Here is a 26168-nt window from a genome sequence, read left to right as displayed (position 1 = left end):
TAGTATAAAAGGTAGTCTTTCATCAGCTGGTCTTTCCGGTAGGGTTTCCTTGCTTCTCCATGTTCAACCATTATCTGAGTTTGAACTGTGTGGAAAGCTAATACATTGTGTGGCAAGCTACAGCTGTGTGGAAAGCTTTCAGCTGTGTGGAAAGCTACACATTTAGTTACTCACAGTATGGAAAGAATTATTTTTAAGAATGCTTTTTATAAGGCAATCTTTGTGGGTAAAAGTGCACACGCTGAATAATAATGCCTTTTAGCTTGTAATTGCAATGCAATTTAAGTTATTATTAAAATAAAGCTGTTTACTATTTGTATATATTTGTGTGTATTGTTCTTATTTAAGGTTTACTGCATCCACATAGAATTGACATCTTTGAGGATTACATATATGGAGCAGGTCCTAAAAATGGTGCATTTAGAGTACACAAATTTGGCAAGAGCCTTGTAGAATACTTAAGTGTGGATGTTGATAAAGCAAAAAGTGCCTTGATTTTTCATCGCTACAAACAAATGGACTGTGAGTAAGCATAATTACTTAAAGCTAAATATTTGGCAAGTTCACCTCAGAAAAATAAACAAAAACCAAAAAGTAACCATCAGCTGAAGAAATGTAAAACATATCTTGGTTGTACCAAGTGAAAATATATTTAGTTATATTTCTTTATATAAGTTAAACTTAGGTTTTGATGCCTTTTCTTTCATTTGTAGAGACATTGGACAAATGCTTGCCTTGTGCACACTGCGAATGGAATATAAAAAAATTAGAAGAGAGCTGAATACAAATGAGGGTTTTTACTGCATAGTACCAATATGTTTCTTGTTACTGGAGTAAATTTTATCGTGGTCTGAATCTAGCACTGCCATTTGAGTGAATGTTCACTGTCTTCAGGCCGTTGATATTCTAGAAGTGTATCAGAATTTCGTGATTATTTCTTCCCAGTTCTCTAACACAGTATAAATCTAAAACAAAAACAAACAAAGAAAAAAAAAAACTACAAAAATAAACTTTTGAATATTTTCATATTTTCTCTTCTGAGACAGTACCTAATCCATGCTTGGATCTGACATGTGAATTCATCTGTTTACTCAACCCATCTGGTGCATCATGTGCTTGTCCGGAAGGAAAGTCATTGGTTAATGGAACATGCGTTGATCAGAGCCTCTTAGGTAGGTATTGAAAACTGTGTGAGAAGCAGGAAATAAAGAAATGGTCATTTTTTTCGTAGCAAGACTTTAGTTTGTCTGTGAGTCAGAATTTTGTTATTTTATGTTATTCATCATAAGTATTACATATTTGAAATGGAAACTAAATATGAAGAAGCATAATGCCTGATTCCGAAAACTGTTTATATTCATCAAAATAAAAATGATCTTTCCACCTGATTTGATACAAAATTATATTTAAAAATGAATGTGTATACTTATGACCAAAAGAGGTTTGAAAAGGTCAGAAGCATTTTGGATTTCAAATTAAACAAGAGACATTCATGAGAAAAAAATAAAAGACCCTCAAGAAACAACTCTGCATAGACTGCAACAATGGTTAAAAGGCAGTAAGAGCAACATAGTAAATTATGAGTTTAAAGTAAAAGGAAAAGAAGAAAAAAGAACTGAAATATTTTTATCTAAAATTGCCTTCTTTTTTTTTTTTTTAATATCTAATAATCACTAAAATCAAAACAGAAGAAACTAGACTTCATGGCAACATAGCTACTGAGTTCTTGCTCTCTCTATATCTCCCCATATTTATATATATATATATATGTGTGTGTGTGTATGTATTTTTCCCATAGAAGAAGAGTGTTAAGTGCTCTAAAATGATTCTACTCTATTGAAGGCCAAACCTAAAGTAGTTATACAGCTGAAATGAATTCCTGACCAGCTTGGATTTTAAGAGGTTCTAGAAATCACGGGATAGGGTTTCTTTTTTTGTTTGAGAAGTCAGTGATAGAAAGTATTAGGATACTCTACAAGATCTGCAACTTTTAGGACAGATCTATCTAAACACCCTTTGTCTTCAGAGAGAATCCACAATTGCTGCCCCTCCAAGTATCAGCTCTTTATCTGAGATGGAAGTGTTTCTGCCTGGCTACTTTTGACTTGTCATCAGAAGCTAGAAATGCTTCAATAAAATTTAATTTTCTGATGATACAGTACAATTTAATAATTATTTTCAGTGACCCATAGTTACTACTTAGCTGTCTAACCACTTTAGGGATCTTGCTCTATTTCTTGTGACTAAACCGCCCAAATCGACTCAAAGTCTGGTTCATTGCATTGTTGTTGATTTTTTAACCAAAGAAAATTGAGGTAAGTCTTGAAATTCTGCATAATAGAATTGCCTTTCTACAAAAGTCTTGATCCGTTGAATTGATTTGTCTTCCTAAGTACTATGCGAGGAATTCTAAAATGGCTTTCTGTAAGATTGAATCCAGATTGCTCCAGACAGCTGTTTCACCAACATCTCTTGCAACGGATGAAAAACAGTTTGGGGGTTTAATTTGGCATTCTCAAGAGAGAGTTACTGCAACATACATGTGTTGTATCATTCAGAATGGTTTGATAATAAAATGAAAGTGATTTCCTGTGTGTTCTTAGATAAGCTTCCATCTCTCTTTTCCCAAGCAGATTATGACTGACAGAACACATTTTTCTGTGTGATTTATTTCTTGACTGTAGCAGGCCCAACTTTTTCAATTTAGAAGCTTCTCTTCAGACCTCATATTGGTAGAGTACCTCTTCATATTTCTGAGAGACCACTTGATTTGCATCCATCAGGTTCATTGTATCTAATTGTCTGTAGAACAGTGATGCTAAATATGTACTGAGAGGATGGAAATGTAGAGACTTGCACTGGAGGAAGACCGTGTGTATCACAGCTGAGTGAGCAAAAGTAATGGAACGCTTCCAAGAGTTCAGTATTCTGGGGGTGAATATTTATCACTTTTCATTTTAAGGGAATATTTATGCTATCTTGACTGGATGAAAAACCTGAGAAAAAGTTGTAAAGATTCAGATCTGACGTTGCTTCTGAAAAGAGATGAAACATTACTTTATCACGGTGTTGCTTTCAGCACATTTCTGTGAAGACTTGCCCACTGCACACACAAATGACAAGCAGACCAAGTTCTATGACTGGGGACGTAGAGGTTAATCCTTCTATACCTTCTTTTTCACCCACAAATTCTGCCCCAGGGAGCTGTACTAGCAAAATTTACGGCAATTCATATACTAGCTTCTGATTTCTGTCCTGCTTTCAGATTGTTTAGATACCTAAAAGAACGGTGTAAAACACAGAAATCTGCTTCTGGTTTGAAAAGATATTCGATTACAGAACTATTTCCTTATTTATAAAAAGGTGAGAGTGACATAACCCAGAACTGAGTAAAATGGGTTAAAATACAGCAGGTGTTAGTTTCTTCTCACAGCTCATCCTTTTCTTAGACCTTTCTCTTCCACCTAGGATTGTAAATCAAATGGATTTTTTAAAGCAAAAAAATCTGAAGGGAAATCAAGGCCTTTCACACAGCATTCAGACAAAATTCAGAGGTTACAACTTGTTCTAATAAATCTAGCAGATAGTAAGACTCTCATCTGGAGGGACAGGAAAATTTGCACAAACTTAGCATAATATTAGAACTCTGTACTTTCTCCTTAATAGGTGAATTCAGCTCAGGAATTACACATTTCTCTTTAGGATAGTCAAGAACAATTACTTTTGTGCCCTGTGAGATGATTATTTTCCACAGTTGGAAGGGAAACTGTTCTTGTGCCAATGACTATCATTCATTACCATGTGCCTCATCTCTCCATTTGAGGAAAAAAAAAAATTACAAGAAGTAAGATACATTTTTCTCAAGAAATAAAAGGTTGTTAGAGAAATGCCAATGAAAGCTGTGTATGTGTGTTTGGGGGAGAGGGATGGAACACACAAAAAATTGGACAAGTGAAGATAAAAATATCAGTGAGATTCAGAATGCTTTGTATTGCTGCTTTTTCAGTGTTTCTTCTGTGTAAGGTTTTACTTTCAATTAGAGGAAAGAGGCAGAGCACAAATAGGCCATAAGTTCATTAATTTTTCTGTCGAATAGTCATATCAGGGAGAAAAACATTAGAAAAACCACAAATCAAAGTTTCTTTGTTCTTTATTGAAGATGTATTAAGATTGATTAGACAGATCAAGGCGGCTGAAGAATGAATAACCAACCTAGAAGAAAATATATAAAATTACATAACCTGTAACCCTTTACATTTTTTCATGTTAGATAGATTCAGTAGCTAGACTGGAAGTACTATAACAACTGAAATTATTTACTTCTGACATTTCAGAAGTGAAAAGAACAGCTGAGAGGTTTTTGAGTCCAAGTTCCTGCTAGCTCTGACTAGTATTGAATTGACTCTAGATAGAAGTATTTCTGATTTATTTTACTTTGCTTTGTTCCAGAAGTGAATGCATATTACAGATGTTCTCAGCTCTTTTATCCTGAAGCCTTTATTCACTAATTCAAATTAAGAGTGTTCAGCTTTTTGTAACAATTCTTCTGTGTTTCTCCCCTGTATTGTTTTTTTCTTCCTGTTTTCCCCTATGGGATCATTTTGCTCTTGTCTCGCACACAAAGGCATCTGATCCTCTTTTGTACTTGGCTGATGTGAATCAGCAAGAGTAATTTGACTCTTGTATTTACTTTCAGACAACAAAACTGCAGCATTAAAAGCCCTATTCTGTTAAAGTCTAACATAGTATCTTTAAACTGGGTTTATCCATTACATCTTTCAGTCCTAGTTTGTTATTTATTTAAAAGTCCGAAATTATTGCAGTTATTTTCCTTCATTTCATATTAGATTTGTATTTAAACTCTTGAATTTGAACTGTTGAATAGAGAACAAAACCAGTAGCAAATTTTAGTAATCTCATTATGATGGAAAATATAACAACTTTTATGTTTTTCCAGGTCAACCATCATTGCACAAAGTTTTAACATATATTGCGTTTAAAATGTCTAAGACATGAATATCTAAATTTTTGAAAGGCAGTTGGATTAGAAATCTTTACTGTGGGCAATTTTTGGTTCAGTATATTTTCCTGAAAATATGAAGGCATGTATTTCTTGGTGTGATTACAGTAACTTTGAAATTCGTGGTCCATGTTTCATTCATATAAATATGCATTATGTTATTTTATTTTTCTGTTGAATTAATAATGTCTGTCATAATTGATTTTTTTTTCAAATTTTGCATCTCAACTCTGCAGATTGCTCTAAAAGAGAACAATAACTGATGTTTTTAATGTGCAATCAGAAAGGTTCATAAAAATGAGCACTTGTCTGTATTTTGGTGTAGCTCAGTTTTTACTAAGCTCTGCTCTATAAACTCATGACTAATGATAAGTAAAACAGATAAGATAAGCAAAACAAAAATAGACCTTTTCTCCAATAAGTTATGCCACATTATCCATTTAAACAACTTCTATAATGAGTCACTGAAGAATGGTTCATGGAACATCAAAGGATTTAATGAACCACCTAAATAAATAAAATACTGAGGCATCTTCAAACTTCCAAGTACAAAGTAGCTTTGTTACAGTAGACGAATTTGCCTAGGGTAGATAGCAAAAAATGAAAAACATACGGTATTTATTATTGTTGCTGTAAACACCTGAAGTGATGTAGTGCCACTCAGTCCTCCACAAGAACTTTGAGATTTGTTGTCTAGTTTCAGATTAATTTGAGAGAAGTGCAATAATCAGGCACTGATTATATATATAATAATACATAAATATATATAAATAATATATCTGAGACCAGTTTAAGAGCAACAAGTTAGTATGCAAACATCAATTTATGAGAAGGATTTAAATGTTGTCTAGTTTCCTTTTAAATATTTTGGATAAAGTTTAGTTAAGAAGGGTGTTAGTTAATAGAGTGGAAAAGAGATTAAAAAAAAAAAAAAAAAAAAAAAAAAAAAGGAAAAGGCAAACCACTTTATGCTGAGGTTACCAGAAGATGGGGAAGTTTACTGAGATCCCCCAGATGAAACCAAAATTCAATTTTTCATTTCTTATACTAAGAATGATAGCTTCAAAAAAAATTCATAATAAGTGCTGTCCTCAGGAGGTCAGTTTTCCTGTCGCATCATTTGGATGAAGCACAGCTGCCAAGCACGTGTGCCCGTGCCAGTACCTTGGTACGATACCAGCCTCCAGCCCTGCTGTACAGCTCCCACTGCCTCTGGAGATCTTAACAGCCTTTCCAGTGGGGGCTCATGGTCTTCTAAGTGTGTGGTTTTTTGTTTGTTTGTTTGTTTTTTCCTATGATAAGTGATATTTATTTATTTCCCACATTGACAGAGATCAGTAGCTCCATTTAAAATATGAACAGACCCTGTTTTGCCAGCTACATGAAAAGGAATTGTTGAAAACAGTTGTGTGCTCTTGCTGCAGATGATACCTGCAAACTAACCTGTGAAAATGGAGGAAAGTGCATTATAAATGAGAAGGGGGATCCCCGGTGTCACTGCTGGCCAAGTTACTCAGGAGAAAGGTGTGAAACCAACCATTGCTACAATTACTGCCAGAATGGAGGAACCTGTGGAGCCTCCCTCCTTGGTAAATATTTGTGCAGCTTTCTATTATTTTACCTACCTTAATTTAAATGTTTGAATATATGCCTAGGTTGTGATTTCTTAATCTTTGTAACTTCTTTTGTTTGTGCTTACATTCTATGAAATATACCAGCATATACTGGACATATACTTTATAATGAAGTACTTTTCTTTAACGTATCTCAAGTGTTTTGCCAAAACTAAACTACATCCCACAAAAGGGAGCATGTAAGTACTCAGAATGAAGACACACATATTGAGGTGTCAAAAGAGAATTGTAAATTGTAAGGTCAAGTCAAACCACATCTGGAAAAGCCCCACACATCTTGCCTTCTCTCTGTCTTGATTATCCCTCAAGTCTTAGGTGCTACTGGGCATACAAGTCAAGTTGTTTCTTTGAGCTACAAAGTGGTGTGACTTAGATTTTCCCGGTATCTTACTGGTATTCACAAAACAGACATTTTCCTCATTTAATTCTCAGGAAGAATTGGTTGATCAGAATTCAAATCCTTTGTTTGCCTGAAGGAATTTGAAATCACCTCTCTTATCTCAAGGAAGATTATCCTAACTGTCAAAATGTGCATATTTGGGAATTGATCTGTGTCCCTAACATGTAGGCCGTTCTAGGTTGTATGCTTCAATTAAACATTGTTTGGGCTAGAACGGAAAAGTGTGTTAAGAAGTACTCTAAAATTTAGTAATTACCAGAGAAAGCAGAAGATTAATTCTATTTTCTGTTCCAAGGAACATTTAAATATTTTGTTAAAAACAGGACAGCTGGAGGAGGAGTTTGATGTCTTGTCTCTTCTCAGTAGCCTGTCAGGTGCTGCAGTAGAATCATTTTCTCCTATGTGTTGAAATGACCAACATCCTCGTTACTGAAAGGACAGTACAGGCATCGGACCGTAGAAGAGGAGTTTGTGTCTGTTTAACACAAAGGGACCTCCCTGTAACGCAGAATTAATCTTAGTCTCTGTGATAGAGGGGGCTTACATCTCAATGCTTTCCTTACTAATTTAGCTTATATAGTTTAGTAATTCAGTTTCACTTACTAAACTGGCTTCTGTGGATCCTCTTCTGATTTACAGACGTGGTAGCAAAAATCCAAATGAATCCAAACCTGGTAATTTGTGATATGCTAAACAAAGGATTTTTCAGTTCTGAGTGTTCGAGGGTTAATAATGTTTTTGATCGTTAATATCACTAATAATGACTAAATATTAGAAAATAAGAATTACTTGTACAATCAACTTGAAGTTGATTAATTGTACTTGAAACTGCTTCTAACAGCTAATGGAACTACTGACACAAATGATAAGCAGAGATTTGTATCAATTTAGTGAGATCAATACACGTTTAGTGAGGACATGCAAGTGAATGAAAGACAGTCATGGGTGATTTAAATGATGTGCAGAACTTCACTATCGTCTGAAGAGAGGACGTTTACTCCCACATCTTTAAATGTCAGGCATTTAATTGATACTTTTGTGGGGTTAAAAAGCTGTATATAACTAGTAACTTAGCTCCTATAGCACAGCTCAATTCTGAATCCTGGATCTCGGGGTTTTATTTTTCCTCATCTTTTGGCAGTTGGCGGTAGCCATAGCGCTCACTCACCTCCAGAAAGTTGTTCTTTCTTTACCAGGCAGCTAGCAGTTGTTGTGCTCACACAGCTATGCTGTAACCTGGATTTTGAATATTTTTTCCCTATTAAATCCAGCATCTGAAATCTCTCAGTCTTGCTGAAATAGTGTAGTGCGTTTGGTCACCAGTGAGTAAATGAGAGATATGAGTGTATTATACAATAAACTTCTGCTGAACTGTTAGTCATGGTCCCATCTGCTACAGAGGGCCTGGAGATGCAGACATCCTATTTCTTCTTGGTCTCAAACAGGATTACATGCCTGTACCAAAAATGTATCAGGAGAGCCAGCTGGGATGTCACCACAGTCCCCATTTTAACGTTCAGTTGCCTGATTTTGGGAATCTGAACCTTCAACTACATCAGAAGTTTACTGTAGCAAAATTAGCCAAAGCATGCCAAGCCTTTATTAGCTAAGACCAGGGCAGAATCATTCCTGCTCATTACTAATGCAGACCTGGCTATTAAAATTGCAGCTTCTATTTGTAAGCAAAAAGAGAGCATCAGACTCCCACATCTCATCTTCCTTGCATGCCTTGCCCCTGGACCCTGTAGATATTATACTAGGAAGAAATCTCTATTTCTTATCAGACTATATTTCTTATCCATATCAGACAAATATATTTATTTTTTTTTTTCCTGAAACTAACCAACATGTCAGTGAGATGTCCCCATGTCCTCATTTAATCTAATCCATGGTATACTAAAGCCATTATGTATCTTACAGAGGGAAGCTAAACTGGATGCCACTAAGGCATTGAAAACTGTAATTTATTAACTCAACAAAGCTTAATTCCTTAGGTGTTTTTGCAGCACCTGTTTCTTCTTTCCAGTTGGATATACCACTATGCCAAACATGTTACTCAGTCACTGAATTCAGTCAATGCACTTTTAGCTGCAAGGGCTGCACATACCATTCACATTTTGGACTGAGGGTGTGAAATCTGAAGCAGAGCAGCATTCATTTACTTCCTTATCATCTCAGCCTTCCAGGCAGAGCTGATCTGCCTTGTCAGGTTCATATGAGAGTCGTTAGTGGACATGTTAGTTTATCCTTGCACATTGCAACACATAGGAATGCAAAGGTTCTTTATTACAGGAATTCCTCTGCTTTTCAGTCATGGCTGTAGAACTTAAGAGTAGGCATTATATTATGCCCAGATTTCCGATGTTACATCCTACCAGATTGACCTGTCTGCTAGCTAAAAGTATGATACGTACTGTTTGTTTTTGTTTGTGTGTAGAGAATTCTCTTACAACTAGAAAGTATAAAATTTCTATTTTAAATCAGTTCAGTATCATTTTAATTTGTTTTACTACTCTGCTCTTATCTGTGCATACCATGTTCCCAGCCAATTCCTCCTAATGCAGCTTTTGATCCATTATACAACTGGCTCATCAAACTGTCCTGCTAACTGTTGCAATCAAATTTTGCATATTTTCCTATTTAAAAAATAAAAATAAATATATATTTTTTTTTTGGTTCAAAGTGATGCAACATTTTCCTTTGGAAGTTGCAGCAGCCACATGTGTGCTAGTGTCAATCTAGATCCTACCCGCAAAAGATAAATGACCTGTGATAATTTCAGCTTGCTTTAATCTGTCTTTTGTAGAAGATCTGATTGCCCTTATCGATTTTCTTATATTATCTAACTCACATAGCCTCGATGGAGTCAATCTACAAGTGGTGTTCTACACTCATGCCCTTTGGAAAGCTTAGGGACTGTCAGGAAATTTCCAAGGCAGAGCTGCAGAGCGTGTGGTTCCGGGCTAGCACCGGTGTGAGCAGAGGCAGCTGCAGATGGAGATGGCAGGCCATCAGCATGCTGAGCAGGAGTCGGGGTAGGGTCCACAGGGACCACTTAGCAGCTCTATTTCCAGCATTTCCCAGTTTAAACGACTCAGTTGCTGTCTGTTATTTCTGCCACAATGGGCTTATGGAAATGCCCTTGTGAATTTTGGGTTGCCAGAGACAAAATCTGGAGTTCTTGATGTGGTGTTTGCTCATCCGAGCTGCCGTGGTGCATGCCTCCTGACTTGAGGGAAGCTGGTTCGGTTGCATACTGACGGTGTTTGCCCAGAAGCCTCACAGGGAAATGAGCTTCTGCAGGAGCCCAGCTGCTGTGAGGTTTCTGTAGGACTTGGGAAGTTTCTTTGTTGTTGGATTCTTGCTAGAAAATCAAGGTAGATACATCCTGAAAACAGATCTTTCATCATTTTCCGATAAAAATGGAATGACACAGCGTATAAAATACACTTCTGGCAAATGTGTGTGTTCTAGTGAATGTGTAAATTCTGCTCTCTTTCACTACCTAATATATAATAGGAATGTGATAACCAATTAAGTAAATTGCAGAGTATTACTCATTTTTTAAAAAAAAAAATTGTGCTAAATCTTTGCTCTGTGTGGTAAATTGGAGAACCTCATTATCTGCACACAAATGTTAATTTGTTAAACAAATCCCACTGGCAATTCAGGGATTATTCACTGTTGGTTTACTTACTGCTAAGCCTTTTGGCAAATTCCTATGTGAACATTATATAGCTAGAGATTGGGGCAGCTTTAATTAAAATTTATAAGTTTATGACAGTTGTATTGAACTACAAAAATTGAACGAAGAAAATGTCATCAGTTAATTAAAAGTACACATCTGAGACGTGTAATTAAAAGTTTGGATATAATAACGAACACTTTCCAGTATACCAAATTAATGGGAATTTGGAAAAAAAAAAAAAAGTTACCATAAATATACACTTCCTTTTTACTTACTGTTAATGGTAAAAATGTTGGATCAAAATTTTATAAGTGTCCTGAACACAATACCTCGATTTAACTAGTTCACAAATTTAGATAAATAAATCTTTTTACTATATTTATGGTACGAAGGGTATATTTAACCACATAGAATCATGGTGTTTGTATGAAAAAAAAAAAAAAAAAAAAAAAAAAGTAAAAACTTGTTATTTCAACTAAACGAAAATTGATTAAACATATATATATATATATAAGGCAGTGTTGTGGTTTAACCCGGCTGGCAGCTAAACACCACACAGCCGTTCGCTCACCCTCCCCCCTCCCTCTCTGGGATGGGGGAGAGAAATGGGAAAGTGAAGCCTGTGAGTTGAGATAAAGACAGTTTATTAAGATAGAAAATAATAATGATGATGATAATAATATGTACAAACAAGTGATGCACAATGCAATTGCTCACCACCCGCTGACCGATGCCCAGCCCAACCCCGAGCAGCCGGCCCCCCACCCCGGCTAGCCACCCCTATATATTGTTTAGCATGACCCCAGCTGGTATGGAATACCCCTTTGGCCAGTTTGGGTCAGCTGGCCTGGGTCTGTCCCCTCCCAGCTCCTGCTGCACCCCCAGCCTGCCCGCTGGCAGGACAGAGTGAGGAGCTGAAAAGTCCTTGGCTTAGTATAAGCATTGCTCTGCAGCAATTAAAACATCAGCATGTTATCAGCACTCTTCTCATCCTAATCCAAAACATAGCACCCTACCAGCTACTAGGAGGAAAAATAACTGTCCTAACTGAAACCAGGACAGGCAGTTATTTTATGTTCGGTTATGTAAACAAAGCAAGATGGTTTGGGGACATGTGCATACTGAAAACACTAGCAAAGTAAACAGGTAAACAGGTTCTCCTTTTATAATGCCTGGTCAGTCCCAGTATTTCAAACTGGGAAGCTTCCAAGGGGTGTGCTGTCCTGGTTTTAGGTGGGACAGAGTTAATTTTCTTGATAGAAGCTCACACAGTGATGTGTTTTGGATTTTTGATGAAAATAGCAGTGATAACATTGGAATGTGTCAGTTGCTGCAGAGCAGGGCTCACCCAGAGCCAAGGCCTGCTCAGCTCCTCCTGCTGCCCTGCCAGCCAGGGGCTGGCGGTGCCCCAAGGGCTGGGAGGGGGCACAGCCAGGACAGCTGGCCCAGGCTGCCCTAAGGGGCATCCCTCAGCAATAACACTGGAAGAGTTGGCTGGGGTGGGGCTGCCTCTGCTCAGGATCTGGCTGGGCATCAGTCAGGAGGCAGTGAGCAATTGCTTTGCACATGGTTTTATTATTATTATTATTATTTCCTTTTCTTTCCTATTGTCTTCAACTCAACCCACTGTGGGTAAGGGGTGGGCAATGAGCAAACAGCTGTGTGGTGCTGAGCTGCCCACCAGCTTAAAGCACAGCATGCGTACATCTTCTTGTAGCCAGGACAGGGGAAGGTGCAGGAAGGGTGCATGTTTTATAGGGGGTCGAAGATGTCTGGTCTGGTGTGCAGCTGATCTAGGGGTCCCAAAAGAAGCCTCACAAACAACCTTGGAAAGAGCAGCCTTTGAGGCTATAATAATACATTTTGAGATGATTCTTTTCTCCTTTTCTTTCACAACATGGAGAGAATACATATCTACTGGGATTGATCCCAATCAGCTCAGCTACTAATTATGTACTGTAATACAGCTTCTCTCCAGTACTGTAAAGCTAATTATGGTTCATCAGCATCAGAGAAATGAATTATTGTGATACCCACAAACTGCTGATAACTACTCTAGAGGACACGATATTACTTATAGTAGGCTGGTGTGCCACATTGTTTTAATAGTGACAGCAAGTGAAATATGCAAATTAAATAGATTGTGCGTATTCATACATAACGAATGGAATACACATATTGCTGGTAGGGAATTTACCATTGACTGAAAGAAATAAATTACCTATGTCTTGGTGCAGGCATTAATCTAGATGATTTAATTTTTTGAAAAAATAAACATTAAAAAGCTTATAAAAATGGTGTTTATTTTCATAAAACAAAGGGCCGTACTTTCTTTTTTTTTTAAAAAAAAAAAAGCAGAATACCTTCTGTGGTCATATCAAATGAAGAATATTTCTCTGTGGTCTAGGTAATAGCATGAATCAAAAGTGCTTGCCCTACAGCTTTGTTCATTACAAAATAAATTCAAATAGGATTTTTAGATATATGACTAGATATATGACATGAAATAAATCACCTGGATATTACAGGAACAATGCACTAAAATATTAATTAGCTATTTTTTAAGATAATTTGAAAAGCTGTTTGCTATTATATATCAAATTGAATCAGTAGACTAGGGGTAACTACAGCCTCTATGCTAATTGAACATTTTAAGATTTTGGTCTCTGACAGCTTCTTATAGATTTTTGTTGTTGTTATTGTTCTGTTTTGTTTTCTTTTGAAAGAAAGGGGGGAAACTACATTTCATCTTCATGCCAAAATTTCACGTTTTGGTCATGTCCTGCTGCCAACACCAACATCATATAACCCAAGGTCAGCGTAAGGCATTGTTATTTAACTTGCAAAATTCTGTGCAAGACGTTTGGAATAAATATCAGAATATATATATACATATATATATATATATATATTGGGGGGGGAATCAGTTTCACAGATAAGATTAAAATTTCTGTATTTTTTTTAATAGAGAGAGGAGGCTATAGAGAGAATCTTCAGAGAATAGTGACAAGTACATTGCTTACTCAAAGAAATGGCATTATAGTTTTTGCTATTTGTTTTATATGTCCTATCAGTCCTCCCCTAATATATTATTTGGCTACAATTCATTTGTGTAGAATTATTATTTATAATTATTTCACATAGAAAATACACACTGATATGGGGAGTTCATCCCTCATGCTACCATTTGCACACAAACGTAGTGAGAAATTCAGATTATCCAAGAATTGGGTTAGGAATACTAAGTCACAAAGTGTGCCTATTCACTGTAATGCACTGAGTGTGGAGAAATCCTGAACAAAAAGATGTGCTTGTTTTCTAGGTATTATTATTACAGCTTTCGAATTGGAACATGAGAGATGTTGAAAATATGGTGCTATTTTGTCCTCCTTGCCTACAGACAAGATTTTTCAACATAAATAGTCAAAACCAGATATTTTTTTTCTTGGGATTAATATGCTAGGGGCCTAAAGAGGATAGGTAAAGGCTAGGGTACTGGTTTGTGATAGGTACAGGAAAAGACGCTATTCTCATACAGTAAATCCATTTGAGGGCTGCACTGAAGAAAAAAAAAAAACTCAAAACTGGGATTATTTTTTTCTTTGGATTTTTTTTTTTTTTTGCTTTTTTTCTTTTTTAATAAAATACACCAGAAGATGTTTAGCTGAATTTGAAGAAGTTAGTGCTTCATAAGCCACTTATTAATAGTTTTTCATTATGTTATGAATGTTTTTCTATGCTGTGTTGTGAATATATCTTTTGTGGCACAGATCAGGGATTAAGAGACAACTTTTATTTTTGTCCCTACATAGTTCTAGTCCTGAAACTTCATAACAAGTGTAAATTCTCTGTGCATGAGATGCAGTGGTTGTTAGTTAGAATATATGACATCTTGGTTAATGTATTTTCTTTGCAAGCATAAATCAATATTTGGATTCTGTGCTGTGTAAACTTGTGGCATTGTTTGTCTTTGTTTAATACTGCAGTTTTATTAAACTGTTCTTGGAACCACTTTATATCCAAAATAATTTATGACAATAAGGCAGATGAAAATGTCATTATTATTATTACTATTATTTCAGATGCCAACAGTCTGTGTAAAATAGGCAATGAACTATTCACGTTACTAAAAGTCATGCTAAATTCAGTGACAAAAATGATGTTTAGGCTATACTGAATTAAATTTTCATATAACAGTCAGCAATTTGGCATATTTATAAGGCTACATTAGCAAAGAATAGAATAATCTTTTCTACAAACTAGCAAAATATCATGGTCCATCAGTTTAAAAAATATGGGAATATTAGTAATAAAAAACAATTTCAAACTTATGTTCTATCAGTATTTTACGTGAAGGATGGATTTGGATGAAGGTTTATGTAAAAAGCTCCTATTCGAGGGCAGAAATTTAAATACAACTGCATACATGGAGAAAAACAAAGACTCTATGCTAACATCTGATTTCAACATCTTTGATTTAATGTTTAGATCACAGGGGACAGATATGAATAACCAGGCTGATGCATATTAAACTATTTTGAGCTATTTTAAGTCAATGGGTTTGTTCCTGCTGTACTCATTAGAGGAAGAGACTAACTGATCTCATGGCCTTTAGGATGATTCGCAAAACATTTTAAATTAGCGTAGCTTAAAATAGAAAATATAGAAAAGAATTACGTGATAGGCTTGATGTAACAAAAGAGTGAGAAGTTAGGGTAGGAAAAATAATAAATTATTCTACATGCCTTAGAAAAAGTAGAAAAAATAAGGGTACTTCACGTGCATCGAAAAATTCTTCCATGAATATGATACTAAATGATTATATGAGATTAAAACAAAGGCAGACTGGAAGAAAATGAGAATTTTGGAGTTTGTGGCATATTTAGTTTAATCTGTGTAACTTTAATGAGACAGCCAACGAAATAGAACAGAGACAAGAAAAAGAAGAGTCTCATATTGCAGAGTTTTAGTTGCAACATCAGAAGACAATGTGAATTTGATAGTTGTGGATACCTATACCAGAGATTGTATAAAAAATTACTGAGGAAACAATGAGTGAGACAAAATAAGGCAAGGAAGGGACCAAGTCATAATGCTTCAGCAAATCAGGCAACAGTAAATATTTTCTGGTAGATTAATACAAAGGTGAGAAATAATTATGGAAAAGTAAATGGTAATTTACTTTATAAATGGTAATTCTTTTGACTAATGAAGATGTTGGCTCTCCTGTACAATTTAAACCAAATCCTTGGTCAGGCCCAAGTCAAGCATAGCTTCTCTTGTGTCCTCTCCAACCCACCCCTCCATGAAGGAGGATTGTTTGTATCTGAGAAGTTAGTTTCTGCTTCGTTCCGTGGTATGGAGTTTTACAAATGTAAATACAGGGATAACTGGAGTCTTTCATCATCACTGCATTATCCGTCTTTCTCTGATCTCTTTCAGATTCCACAGCCGTACCATTGTCTGGATTGGGTAGTCACTAAAAAAAAATCCACTAATCAATTTTTTCCCTCTATGTACCTGAAATTCCAGTCTGAAGGGCTTCTGCATTGTAGAATATATATACAGTGTGTATTATGTAGTTAACTGTAGTTAACTGTAACCCTAATACTTCTTTACATGTAGCCCTATTCCATGATGAGCAAAGATGTGAAAAGGAGTAAATGAATACAACAGCCCATTAGTTGGTTTCCTTTTCCAAATTTTCCATAGCCAATTATATTGATGTACCCATTCAAGACTGGACATTTCAGTCATCTGCACGGACCCAATTAAGATCTTGACTGTATTTGCCAGCAGGTTGGGTTCTTTATGACTCAAATGAAGTCTGTCCTGTCTGCGCGTTTATTCCAGAAGTGTCCTCAGGTTCTGATGAATCTGCATTTCTCCATACCAATTTTGGAAGCCAGGAAGGAGAAAAGTGTTAAACTTGGTCCATTTACAGTAACGTTAAGGAAACCCAAAAGGTAGAATGATGAAAGCAAAGGGAAGAATTGATTTTTTATTTATTTATTTTTTCATAAGAAATAAACAAGAATGAGACTAGATTATTAGGAAGTAAGAAGGGGACCAACTAGTTGGACACGTTAAGTCATTTGACTTGAAGAGAAGATTATAAACGAGATATAGAAGCAAATTCAGGAGATGGAAAGACGTGTATGTGTTGCAGAATGTAGTTTTAAAGAAGATAAGCCTTAAAAAATCAGTGATAAGTGATCAGTGAACAGTTTAATAAAACAGTAAAGTTGTAACAAAGCTATAAATCTCCTAGACATTAGATTTAGATAAGGTGAAAAAATAGGTAAAAATCATAGGAGGAAAAATACATTAGGGTTTAAACAGTATTTTAAAAACCCTTAAAAGAAGCTACTGTAGACTAGGAGCTCATTCTGCGCAAATATTCTTGCCTTCACTACTTTTCAGATGTTGCATATTGGACCTTATGTACACCTTTGGTCTGATACGAGACAACTCTTCTTAAGTTACGGTATTTATTATATTAGAGAGGCAGGATAACAGAACAGCCACGGATATTTTTTTTTTTAGTAAAAAAATGTTATGTAAAATTGACTTACTAGAGTACTAGTAAATACATGTATTCATGTGATGTATACAAAACTTTGTGCTTTTGAGAATAATGGAGTGAATTCTGAAGTAACTGCAATGATGATGATACAAATATCTTCTGCAACTGAGTGGAACCCAGCCTGTCAGGATGATTTGAAGAGCTTATTCATATCAAATATTCCTATGTAAGACAGTCTTACAAAATAATTCCCAAATAAATTACCAGTGACCAACCATACATGCACAAGTGTAAGATGAAAAAGTCGGGCTCATACATTAAAGCTTGCTACTGTTATGAAAAATATACTTATCTTTAATGTAGTGATTATTATTTTAATTTATATTTCTATCATAAAGTAGTCTTATTTGTTCTGAACAGGGAGGCCTACCTGCAACTGTGCACTAGGTTTTACAGGACCAAACTGCAATCAGACAGTCTGCCATCATTTTTGCCAAAACGGAGGAACCTGCAGCGTCACTGCTGGAAATCAACCCTTTTGCAGCTGCTTGCCTGAGTATACAGGAGACAGATGTCAGTACTGTAAGTAATCTTCACGTGCTAGTAAACCTGGATTTATAATAGAAGTTTTACAGAAGGGAAGTTTAACATGAATTGACTTATTTATCTGTGGTACACATTGATAAACTTAGGTCCAAAATTATTTTTACTCCTAAGAAAATGGGATCTGGTCTATCCAAGTGATCTTTGAACATGCTTCCACAATATCCATCTACTCATGTAGGAGGAACAAACTTTTTTCAGAAGTGATTAATTTTGAATTTCCATGAAATTCACCTAAAATGGAGTTGTCCCAGACATCTGACTGCATAAATAGAAATAAGATCATTGAATTAAAATTTTCTACTTAAACTTCTTATATTTGTTATTTTTTGCTGGTGGAATTCCTGAAATAATAATAACAATGACATAGTTAAAGTAAAGAATTTTTCTGGTATCCTTTGTCTTCACAAATAGCCAACACTCTCTCCAACTGCTACTTTACCATTTTATTTCTAATCCTAGTAAGCAGTATATCATCAGTACTGCTCTGAGGTTCATTCTTCCATGTTCCTTCATCTACTCTGTCCAAGATCACCTTAAGTATGGTTTCTGCCTGCTCATAGTATTGAAAATCATGATTTCTAAGTATTAATCTTGGTTAAATCTCAGGGCTCAGGGCTTAGATTCTCTGCCTCTTGGGTTCTCTATAGGTTTAATTTTAGTCACCCATTCATCTCTTCTCACTGAGTTATTATTATCCAAAGGTTTTCATGCCTTTAGAAAGTCTATAGCACTTTAACAAGCAGCTGCTAACAAGCAAGCCTAACTTAATTAATTTTCTGAGGTCAGATTTTTTTTTCTATTTTTCAAAAATTTCTTTTTCTCTACACCTGCTTTGCATTGACTGTAACACTGAGATGGAGAATCGTCATAGTGCTTGTTGCAGAATAGGACATTCAATGTGAAAACCATAATCTCTTTACATAATTCAGTGACTTCACTGGAAAGACTAGATTTAAACAAAATTGAAGGGAAATTAGCTGTTATAAAGGTCTGGTTTAGAATTACCTACTAGATACAAAAAGTACTTAGTTTTAGTGAAAGATTGTCAAACAGGGAATGGGTTACCGCGTATCTTTAAATAGGATTTGTACTGAAGTAAACTGAGTGTATTTCCAGTTGGGAGACTATGAAATAAATTGAAACCTTTGAAAGGAAAACCAGCAGTAATTGTGATCCTCTCCCACTTGGTATTAAACAAACTGCATGGATCCACAAATAACTATCTGCAAACACAATTGGGTATTTGAAAACAGTGTAGTACATAAATCATGCCCAGACAGACATACAGATTAAGAAAAAATATTTACTTGAGGCTTACCCAAAACCAAACAAATTGTTTCTAGTTGAACGCTTCTGCAAACATGTTTTTTGTTTGTTTGTTTTTGTTTTGTTTTGTTTTGTTTGTTGTTGTTTAAAAGAATTAATTTAAATGTAAATTTAGGGTTACTTTTAAACAGTACTTATTGTCAGATTTGGGTTTTCTGCTGACACTTTGGAAAAATGCCACAATACAGAGAGACTCAAACACATCATAAAATATAAAATAAAGTTTTTTATTATTATTATTTTATTTTATTTAAACCTTAATACTTTTAGGAAAAGAAGAGCCTTACAATCTTTTAGAGTATTACTTTGTAGCCAATAACAGTTATGTGAAATTTTACAGGTTGACAACTATTGGTATGTGCATAGATTCACACCTGAGTTGTTTGTTTATTTTGCTTTATTCAAACATATGTATGATTTTTTTTGCTGTGTTACACGTGGTCATTTTGTATGCCTATTGAAATACATTAATGTGACTTTATTACAAGGTTAGTTGCCTCTAAGATACTTGTTTTGGTCTTTCTATGGTGTGATTGAAAACAGTTTATATGCAAAGTGTGATACAGAAACCTGCATAGGTATTTTACTTGTGCTCTGAAGTTGAAAATATAAAAAGTAAAACATCATCTTACAATTACACATTCAAGGCTGAAGTTGCCGTATGGCCATGGTTTCATCTTCCATTGAAGAGCTTGGCAATACTCTACTTCTATCTGCTGCTGACTTGTCCTCAGCTATATCCTAATCTTCAAAGGACATCATTTTTTTCATTTTGACAGAAAGTTAATATTTTATTAATATGGAACAATTTGAATTAATACAGATGCATAGTTCAGAACTGATGCATTTTATCTTTCAATTACTTCGTTTGTCCATCAGGAACACCACCAAAAGCTCAACACATTAACTACACAGAACTGAAGTACTAGAAACAGAAAGTGATTTGTCCCCACTAAAGAGCTTAAATTACAAGATATAAAAATAAAACTGCTTAGTCAAAAGAAAGTTTTCACTCTTACATAAATAAAAATGAACCTAATTGTGTAGATACCAACATATCTTGGTAGCTCTAGAAGTTTCTTTAGTCTGCCAACATTTTATATAAAAGGGAGATGAGATAAATGAGATGGTTACTGGTGTTTCCAAAGAGTTAAAGAATTCACTGCTTTAAATCTCAGTCCTGCTGGCGTTGAAGCACTTACATAAGATAATAGAGTCCTGCACAGCCTATAAAGATAAGGTGGTATGTATTTTTTGTAGAACTTATTGGTCATGTCATTATATGGTATTATTAGAACTTCATTAAAATTTTATATGTGGACAAATGAAAATAAAAGCTAATTATTTCAAAATACTGTTCTCATTTCAGTCTAACATAACGCTTTTAATGGTAATGCGAATTTATCACAATATTTTTATTCAGCCAATGTCCCATTGAATATATTAACATTGCTCTGCTTCTCATCCGTAGTCTTTGTATCATGTGTGATGATGCCATAAATGGTTAGATATCCAGAAGGAAAAAGTCTCATATGAACTTAAAAATCTATTTCACTTTACAAGACTATGTAGTTAATATATTGCATATCTGTTGGGTGGGGAGGCTTGCTTCTTGTACTTCCCAATGAGCCACCAGTTTCATTTACCATGTTGTTTTTATTGTACTTTTCCAAAGAAAGGAAAAAAGCTTCCTTTTTTTTTTTTTTTTTTAATAATTTGACACTCCTTAATGTCTTTTTGTAATTAGATTTCATGTTTCTTGCAGATGTTTGCCATCATTATTGTGTAAATTCTGAATCATGTACTATTTCTGATGATGGAAGCGTAGAATGTGTCTGTCCAGTACGATTTGAAGGCCCAAAATGTGAAGTGGACAAGTGTGTAAGATGTCATGGGGGACACTGCATAATAAACAAGGACAGTAATGACATAGTATGCAAGTAAGTGCGTGCGTGTTGGTTATGTTCAAAAATATATATTTGATAGCCATTACACTGCAGTATCCTTTAAATCTATAAAATCAGTTACAGAGCAACTAGCCCCTGAAATGGTCACATCAGAACAGTGCCTTTGAGTGTGCAGGTATCGAGTTTTGAATGAACTCATTGGCTCCTGCCTTTTTAAACCAACTTGTGGAGTACTCCTCACTGGGAATAGCATAAAAAATGTAGCAGGAAACTGAACGTGTCTTTGACTGGAAAAAATATATGTCATAGAAATATTTAATAAACAGTCAAGTTTTACCATACTATCAAAATGTGATCTTCCTGCAGTATCTGTGACAATGAAAAAGTCATATTGATACTAATGAAAGCATGTAATTAAGATGTGCTGCTGTATTGCTGAATAATTATTTTATATAATAATACTTTATTTTCGTAAAAGGAAAGATTAAAAATATCTTGTGTAAAAAGTTCGCTGCCTGTGCTAGCTTTTCAAGTTAGAAACCTGGAATTCTTGCAATTCTAACTCATATTACAAAATTAGTATTTTAATATATGGATCAGTATAATGTGATTCACTAGATTTACTAATATACTGGTGGCAATTTCTTTTTTTAATTATGACAGTTGCACTAATGGAAAGATTGCCTCTACATGTCAATTATGTGATGGCTACTGTTACAATGGTGGTACATGTCAGCTGGACCCAGACACAAACATACCTGTCTGTCTGTGAGTATCCTGCATTGTAGAGACCATTAAAATATCTGTGGAAACCATATTAAAACACTGAAAAATACTAAAGTTTTTGTATTTCTGATCTCTTTAGGAAATAAAACATACCAGTTGCAGTCACAATTTTTGGTACTTTTTCTGACTATTTCTGTAACCCTTGTCTACATTTTTGCAATATGTATATCAAACAATAAGCTATATATTGTATGCATATAGACATAAAGATAAGTGTTTTGAGACTTTTAATAATTTTGGGCCAGATCTAAAGCTCATTTAGGCTTTTGATCTGGAATGGAATCCAAATGTACAAGATGGTTGTCTGCCCCTGCTACTCAAAGGTGGATGAAGTCTTTTCTTCTATAAAGGTGGTCAGAGGTGGTGGTGATACGTTTCTGTAAGGAACCAGATGGCTAGAGAACAGGGAGAATGATGTCAGTGTTTATTTCCTTTATGTGTCAGAGGATATGCTCATGTATCTCGTTTCTGTCTTAACCTTTACACTACCCATAGAAGCTTGGCTGTTCTGTGGTGAGATTGCTCTCCCCTTCTGCAGAAATACACCAGCATTAAGAAAATAATTCAAGATGCTTTTCTTAAGCCCAGACATCCAATACCAAAGAAAATGTGATTCTTTAGACTAGACTGTGAAGTACTCTCCTAAGGGGTAGTAAAGCCTACATTCTAGTCCTTTCTTGAGAGCTATGGTGTATCTTTTTCACCTACTAAACATTAAATACAGAAGTAGTCATCGTACCAAGAAATTACTGTTTTCCTGCTCTGAGTTGCACTGAGCTACTGAGTTGCACTGAACTACTGAGTCAGACTTCTGGGTTATTTCTTTTTTTACTTTTGCATAATAAATCATCCAATCTTTTCTGCAATGCAGAAGAGCTTCATTGTGGAATAGTCTTCCACTTCTTAAACCAACCTAGATGTCACGGTGTTCTCCGAGAATATAGGAAGGTATTAGAGGTATTAGAAGATAGAATTAGACTTAAATATGTAATTTCCAGGGTGACATAAGTAAATTCTTGTCTGCAATATGGTATTACAATACCTTTGTGAATACAGATGCAGCCAACGTTTGTTGATGTGCATGACACAGGTGTTTTTAGAGAGAGTGTTAGCTGTATTCAGACTTTCAAGGAGGTTACAGAAATGCCTAGCTTTTGTGGCTTGAGCAATGTAAGAGAGATCAAATGTTTCTCCCTATGAAAGCTCAAGCACCTTTGCAAAGGTGAAAACCTAAGTGTTGAGCTATTGGAAAGAAGTTGATAACAAATGCTTGCAGCTTTGGGGTTAGAGACAGTGGAATGCAACTTCACCATAGTCCTTATTTTGCTTTAAGTACCTATGGCTCTTTTATTACTATTGTTATTTTCACCTGGCCCTTTTTACCTGTTATTTGGATCTCCTTAAATATCGTTAGTAGAAGACTAGAGAGACTCATAAATCTCAGCAAAAATATAACAGCTGTAATATGTAAGACTAAAATTTGATGGGCAAGTCTAGTAGTCCAGGTGCTTAAACACCTAGAACAGTTATTATGGAACCTTGTGATTCTTCCTTTCTTTTTCTTAATATAACTGATCTATCATTTTTTTCAAATTCATATGGAACACCATAGCATCTCAAGGAAAACAAGTTTCATATGTTAATTTGTTTATGGATTTGCAATATATAAAAGTGGTAGCATATGCCAATACTTAACCATGCTAAGACAGTCGGGAACATTTTTAAGACCATTGCACACTGAATCAATCAATACAAATAAATAGAATGTTTGACAATACTACTTTCTTACAAGTCTTAGATTCCTGAACACCTAAGTTTGTATAGCCCCATTGTTTTAAAAGTGGTTGATAAGCTTTGATGAGCAAACTTTTCAGTGTAGCCAGGTTAGATCTTTCCATGAAAAAAGCTATTAATTTATTTATATCTATGGGTGTGTGCCTGTGTATGTGTGTGTGTCTTGCCATAATTATATGTAATGCATTTAAAATCTGTTCAGCAAAAGGCAGAATATTTATAGAGGTCTATTTTACTGAAATTCTGCAGATGCTCTGTGGGGTTTAAAAGTCAGCGCTGTGACCAGAAAGTGAACCCTTGTGATTACTACTGTCAGAATGAGGGAATTTGCACTTTAACTGCGTTTAATGAACCGAGATGCAAGTAGGTTTAACCTTCCACTTAATGCTGCACATTCTGTGACATCATTTCAGGCCACAGTTCATTGGTTCAAGTCATGCACATTCACATACATTTCACAGTATATACTTAATCCGGGTTCTCGTTTCTGTAATGCACACTTACCCTTTGATAGTTTCACTGATGATTATATTTAAACGTATTGTTGGAGTATCTCTGTCATTGGAGGAAGAAATAAAAAGCTTTATTTTTAAAAAGTGTATTGAAAATACTGAAAAGGCTGCTTCTTGGCTTTCATTGTTCACATTGAGATATTTTATCAATTTAATCCTACACAGCATAAAGTTTAGCAAACAGTGATATAGCACATGTTCTGTAGTCTAAAACTCTTACTGTTTCTTATCTCTGTAGGGAAAGAAGCTGAGGAGCTATTTAGCTACCTTTTCAAGAGTTTAGCCTGTATTCATAGGTCTTTTGTAAACTATAGAAATATGCTATAAAATAGTTAACTATGAAACAGAAATGTTTGAGCTACGTCATAACTTTGCTGATAAAAAAAATGTATAGAATAGACACCCTTGTCTGCTGTATTTTGCTAAAGGATTTAAGGTCTATGTATTAAAGGGTAAAATTTAATCCTTATCAGGAAATAAACAGACTTCGTCTTTGAAAATGCTGTAAGTTAGGCATACACAGAGATGCACAACAACAGTTAGATGTACATTGTTTTATTCAACAGTTGTGATGCATAAGTTGGAATTTAAATCATAAGCCTAAGACCTAGATTTGGGATAAAATACAGAATCTCCAACAGCTTTAATCTTATCTCATCCGAATGCGTGGTTTGTGAAAATGTAAACTGCTGTGGGGATTGATAACATTGTCTGGTAGGTAGCAATGAGACTGACTAGGTATGGTGAATAATCTTTCTTTTAAACAGTACAATCAAAACACTTTTTTGGTGTTTTTCAGGCAATGAAACTGGCTAGAGCTACCATAAATCCATTAGACAGTAGATTAGCCTTCTGACTACCACGTCTTAAAATTTTGAAGAGTATGGAGAGTTGGTCTGTTGGTCAGCATTCATGCGAAATGATTGCCAGGGCAGTTTCTATTTCTGTGCATCCTACAGATTTAAGAATAAGATAGCCTGAAGCAAAACATGTTGCTGCTTATAAGGTCATGTACTGCAAGTACCATTCCCCCCCCCGCCCCCCCCCCCCCCCCTTTTTTTTTTCAATATGTTGGGGAAACTATCTGAGCTCTCAAGAAAGTAACTGTCCAAAATTTATTGTGAAATGTTTTGATAGATAGAATAGCATAAAAATACACCATTCAGAATCAGTTCTGAATTTTCCATACTCTCTCATCATTCTTAAGAATTATTACTTAAACAGTAAAAGTTTACTTTTTATCTAATGTAAGATTTTCAAAGAAAAATATGAAGATTTATTTTTTTTTTTTTTTTTTTAATATTCATTCCTATAGCCAACAAGGTTACATTCTGTTTCTACTGGAGTCAAAACTGCTTTGGATATTACAGTAGGGTTTCAATTAGGTTAATTTAATTAGGAACTTTCTGAGTAGCATCAATGTTTATTTTTTGACATTGCCTGTTCTGCTGATATTTTGGCTTAACTATATTTGCTGATCAAAATGAGGAGCAGTTTAAATATATACATATATAATCATATTTGAATCTCTTGGTTAGTCTTTGAGTTGATAACATGAATTTTAACCTCCTTAGAGCTTCTATAAGATGCCAGATGCCAACAATTTCAATAATTTATGCTAACAGAAAGGCATATCACAGGTTCTACAGGCCCCCTAATCCTTTCTGCCTATTTTCTGTGTAAGTCAAAGAAGTACGGAGGTGGGTTGTTTGAATAGGAACAACGCTGAAAAGATTCATGCTGCCAAACGTATAGACAGATGAAGATATTTCTTTACCTTCAGAAGCCACTGTGAAGACACTGCCCAGAGCACGCAATGGTCAGTTTGCACTCAGGTGTAGAAAGTAACAAAACAGGCTTCAGAAATCCCTGGAAAAGTAGTGCTTTCCAAGACTAAATGAGACTCTTCTTTTGAAAGATATAATTAGGGAAAAGTACAAAACAACAGCTTATAGAAGGCAGAGCAGAG

At 35.2% G+C, this 26168-nt stretch overlaps 1 protein-coding gene across 1 annotated transcript in view; it reads left to right on the top strand.

Annotated features, from left to right (window-relative positions):
- The window catches only part of LRP1B (LDL receptor related protein 1B), a 674736-nt gene that overhangs the window by 628889 nt on the left and 19679 nt on the right, over positions 1 to 26168 (top strand). The window contains exons 81-87 of the mRNA XM_035332355.1: positions 349 to 522; positions 1047 to 1172; positions 6445 to 6609; positions 17689 to 17850; positions 20966 to 21140; positions 21771 to 21875; positions 23937 to 24050. Of these exons, the coding sequence (XP_035188246.1) occupies positions 349 to 522; positions 1047 to 1172; positions 6445 to 6609; positions 17689 to 17850; positions 20966 to 21140; positions 21771 to 21875; positions 23937 to 24050 (1021 nt within the window). The remainder of the gene's footprint in view (positions 1 to 348; positions 523 to 1046; positions 1173 to 6444; positions 6610 to 17688; positions 17851 to 20965; positions 21141 to 21770; positions 21876 to 23936; positions 24051 to 26168) is intronic.

The sequence above is a fragment of the Oxyura jamaicensis genome, chromosome 7, assembly GCF_011077185.1.
Source record: "Oxyura jamaicensis isolate SHBP4307 breed ruddy duck chromosome 7, BPBGC_Ojam_1.0, whole genome shotgun sequence".
NCBI lineage: Eukaryota > Metazoa > Chordata > Aves > Anseriformes > Anatidae > Oxyura > Oxyura jamaicensis.
The sequence above is the reverse complement of the archived record's forward strand: the minus strand, read 5'-3'. Positions and strand labels throughout refer to the sequence as shown.